The sequence below is a fragment of the Aplysia californica genome, unplaced genomic scaffold (assembly GCF_000002075.1).
Source record: "Aplysia californica isolate F4 #8 unplaced genomic scaffold, AplCal3.0 scaffold00217, whole genome shotgun sequence".
In the NCBI taxonomy this organism is placed as follows: Eukaryota; Metazoa; Mollusca; class Gastropoda; order Aplysiida; family Aplysiidae; genus Aplysia; species Aplysia californica.
The window spans coordinates 975,556-980,321 of NW_004797487.1; the positions used below are offsets into that span (position 1 = coordinate 975,556).

The 4,766-nt window shown below is 50.8% G+C and overlaps 1 protein-coding gene across 1 annotated transcript; it reads right to left on the reverse strand.

The window, feature by feature from the left end:
• Window positions 1–488: 488 nt before the first annotated feature.
• Window positions 489–4,440, reverse strand: LOC101845244 (the record flags this gene model as incomplete). Its single annotated transcript, XM_035970087.1, is given in 1 exon segment — window positions 489–4,440. A coding segment is annotated over 1 exon segment (3,725 nt), but the record flags the coding sequence as incomplete, so codon positions are not given.
• Between the last annotated feature and the right edge of the window lie 326 nt (window positions 4,441–4,766).

The following is a 4,766-nucleotide window of genomic DNA, read 5'->3' on the forward strand; positions in this document are numbered from 1 at the left end:
CCCCCCAGCCAGGAAAAGCCCTAAGCATCAACATGTCAGGTTGGTTTTGACCGGCCTACTCGCCCGTCGCTGAAACACCATTTTAACGAATACCAGCAGCGGAATCATCATCGCCACCACAATCAGCAGCATTCTCATTGTCACCGTCAGCATTACGATCAGCATCAGCACCATTAGCAGAACCTGTATCATCAGAAGAGGCTGTCTTGGCCTTGGCATCAGCACCAACACCATCAACAGCTTCATCATCATGACCATCACAAGCAGCAGCATCACCATTATCATCATCAGAAGCATCATCATTACCATAATCAAAAGCATCATCATTATTACCACCAGAAGCTACATCACTATCCTCACCAGCATCATCATCACTATCATCACCAGCAGCAGCACCATTGTTATTATCATCACTGTCCTCACCAGCAGCATCTTCACTATCATCACCACTATTCTCACCAGCTTCATCATTTCTATCATCACCAGCATCCCTACATTCACAAGCAGAATCACGACCAGCAGCGTAAGCAACAGCAATATCAGCTAAAATACAAGCATCAATGGCAGCAACAAAGTTAGCTTCACCCTCATCAACCTCATTATCCTCGGAATCGTCACTAACAGACTCATCGGAACCCGAATCAGACTCAGAATACCCACCCCCGCCGTGGTTGTGCTCGCAACAGCTGCAGGCCACCTCGGGGTCGTCGTAACAGGCGGACGTGCGGGACTCCACCGAGCTGAACAGCAGGCTACACACTGACGACCTCTCGTCCTCCTCCTCGCCCACGGCGTCCTCGTCGCCATGGCAACTCTCCCCGAGGTCCGCGGCACTGCTCCCTAGACCTGGCTCTTGCTGGCAGCGAGCGCATCCTCCACCACAGCCGCAATCCGTAGGACGCCCACGCCGACGCCGACGCCAACGCCTACGCCCACCACCCCCATCACTACGGCCTTCCCGAGCACTTGCTCCACCACCGTTTACATCACCACCACCTGCAGCAGCAGCAGCAGCACCACCACCACCACCTGTAGCACCACCACCACCATCAGCTGCAGCAGAAGCAACAGCAGCACCACCACCACTTGGACTAGTGTCAAATCTCCTAAAACCTGGGCCCAAATATTCCTCCAGAACACTACGCGTGCGAGGCTGGTCAGCCGGGGCAGGGTTATACCTCAAATATACATCCCACTTCCTCCTTGCTGCCGCCATGTCAAGAGTCCACAGAGCGCGGGTCCTCCCCGTAACTATTCTGTAGTTCAAAGCTGCTAAATTGTCTTCGTTGAGCTCGGTTAAACGGACAGCCAATGCGATTCTATCTCTCATCAGCACTCTAGAACGACCACCGGTCCTCACGACTGCCCTCAGTTTGTTAATATTGCGCATCGGGTACACCTCACTGGCTGGTCCAGAAGATCGCGTGCCTCCATCCGCGTTGCCAGTTGCTCCAAAAGATGTATGAGCAGCGCTACCGTCCACTCTGTTGGGTAAATAATCATCTTCGACACCAGAATCATCTTGCCCAGGGGGTAAATTATTCTCCTCAGCACAACTAACATTACGTCTACTGGGAAAATCATTCTCTCCTGTACCATTTCTATCTCGCCCGTTGGGTAAAGCACTCTCGCATGTACCGTCACTATCTCGTCCACTAGGGAAAGCATTTTCCCTTGTCCCAGTATCTTCATCACTGGGTAAAACGTTCTCTTTATTACCGTCTCGTTCACTGAACAAATCGTTTTCTACAGAATAGCCAACATGATCTCGTCCGCCGGTATTCTCCCCATCACTCCCTCTTCTGCTGGGTAAACTATTCTCTCCATCACCATCTCTTCCACTAGGTAAAGCACTCTGTCTGACACTACCAGCAGCCTGTCCTAAACTATGTACACCAACAGCACTGCACCCTTCTCTACATGAAACGCCACCATCCCTCACATTTACATCCTTATCACTATTGGGCATATTATTATTGACTTTCCCTTTGGAATCATTCTCTCCTTCGGACAAATTTGCATCTCTCGAAACACCACCATTCTCTCTACACGATGGATTTCCGTCTCTCCCTCTGGCCATGTTCCTTCTGTTGGCCTCAATGAGCCGAAACCGACAGAGCAATTCGTTCAGCAAAAGGGCTCGTCTTCTTATGAGAGCAAATTGCTCAGTCTCATCACGAATATTGTCAATTGGTTCAGGAATTAAAAGGTGCCAAAACATGATCATACTCCGTTCATAAAAGCCATCAGATAGTTCACTACTACTCCCAGCTCGTTCACTACTACTCCCAGCTCGTTCACTACTACTCCCAGCTCGTTCACTACTACTCCCAGCTCGTTCACTACTACTCCCAGCTCGTTCACTACTACTCCCAGCTCGTTCACTACTACTCCCAGCTAGTTCACTACTACTCCCAGCTCGTTCACTACTACTCCCAGCTTGTCCCCGACCACTTGAAGGTCGTCTACAGTCATTCCCATCGTATCTTCGACGCACGTACAAATCATAATCCCGACAATTCTTCCAAACCAGCTCGAGTTCGTTGTCCCGGGCCAAACGACGTTTCCTAGGCTTCACCACATCATCTAACTCCCGGATGGCTGCATTAGGGTCGACTACCTCATCACACCCGGGCCCGTACAAAAAGTTGTGGTAGACTCTATGCCTGTCTGGCAACAACCACCGCATCATCCTGATGTAGCTCTCGTTAAACACAAAAAGATTTTCCCAGCATATTGACGGCATCAATGTGGAGTCGGGTCCTTGGCCCATCGTGGACCTAACACGCTCAATGCTATTGTATTCTGTGGCCGTACTAGGTCCGCTCGTTGTACTCCCTGCAAAATTTCGCTCAGTTGTAGTAGCACTAGGAGCACAGAGAGCCGCCCCATCTGACCTATCAACACCACCCGACCCCTGTAAACTAGGTACCGAATCAGTTTTCGCCAGTCTAGCTTTCTTACTTTGCCTCATCGCCGAATTCTCATCATCATCGTCATTATCGTCATCATCAGACTCTCCAGTTTTCCTCCTTTTGATAAACCCTCGTTCCCGTTTCCCCTCTTGACGTTGGTCACTACTGACATAATTGTTTCCGACATCACTATTTCCAAGGGTCTCTCCAGACTGCTGCACACCGCCGTCGTTCTGATCCAGGCTTCTTGCCCCACAAGCATGCGCATCTCTCAACCCCGCCCCGTGAGGAGACTCAAACGGTTCTCTTGTAGCCTCACCACAGCAGGGAGTCGACCCAGGAAGAGTACGGACAGAAGTACTGCCCGCGCTATCGTCACCACGACTCTCTGCTATAGCCCCCAGCTGACGACTTACAGAACCAATATCCTGCCGTAGACTACTCTCTGACGGCCAAAGTTCCATTGCCGTGACCCCAGAACGGTCGGTGACAGAGTCGGCTGAGGACAGACATGGCGACTGACTCGTTCTAGAAATACTCACGTCCGGACATTGCACGCCCTCCTCTGTTGCTGCATTCTGACCGCCAACTAAACAGTCCGAAGCCAGCACGTGTACCGTCCCCGTGGTCTCGTGACGGTGTGCGTCAGAGGTATCGTGAGACGGACGTGGCGGCGCCTCTAACGTTGTAGAACGAGCAGCTATGTCCTGACTCGGCGAGTTCTCTTCTGTAACACTCCTACTAGGGCTGGCAGAACCAGCGCCAGCACTTCCGCCTGAGGAGGCACCCTCTCCAGACGGAGGAAAACAAGTCAAGATCCACTGCGCCACGGTTACCATTGCACCTTCACGCTCGACGGAATTTTCGTGGAGCCGTGCCAGTCTCCTCGCTCTACTGGAAGGACTGCCCGGGGAGGCCTCCGGGTTTAGTTCGGTGTACCTTTGCTGCAGCTCCGACTCTGCTGCTTCCGATGCTTCGGCCGCTGATGCTTCTGCAAGTGCTGCTCTTTCAGCTGCTGCTTCCGCGGCCGCTTTTCTTCGTGCTGCTTCTGCTGCAACTGCAGCTCGCACCGTTTCTCTTCGCTGCGCCAGAATCCTCGCGCGACGGGTTGCACGAGAACTATCATCCCCAGAATCAGTACCCCCAGAATCAGTACCCCCAGAATCAGTACCACTAGAACCACCACCACTACCCTTCCCCGACATGGCTGTACAGCCGCCAACACTTTTCAAAAAGTTCCGACTGTTCAGAAACCCCAAATTCGTCAAAACGGTTGTCCAATGTCCACCTCCAAGCATCCACTACGAACACACCATTTTTTTTAAAAACACACAAGGAAAGATATATACAGTTGGCAAACACTTCTTGCTGCGAGGGATAAACAATTTTCCACCATGAAAACTGGATTAAAAAACACACAAGCAGGCGTTATAAAAACAGTAAAATAAGGAGCTGCAAAACAACTTCAGGACGATTTCAAATGTACAAGGGTGTCGAAGCGCACTGACAGATCACACACTATGAACACATTATCACACAAAAAGAAATGAACACACACACGCACACAAACACACACACACACACACACACACACACACACACACACACACACACACACACACACACACACGAGCTGAGCAAACAAATATACAGAAAGACAAACGTTGGAGTTAACTGGTCACCAAAAACGTGTTTTGTAAGGGGACCCTCATCTGAGCAGGGTGTGAATAATAGGACCATGGGGTCTTTTTTCCCCTTTCAAAATCTGGAGGTGAATTGAGGTGAACTGAAAGGGTGACAAGTGAATGTGAGAGCGAGCGGTTGAGTGTTTGAGAGTGTGTGTGTGTGTGT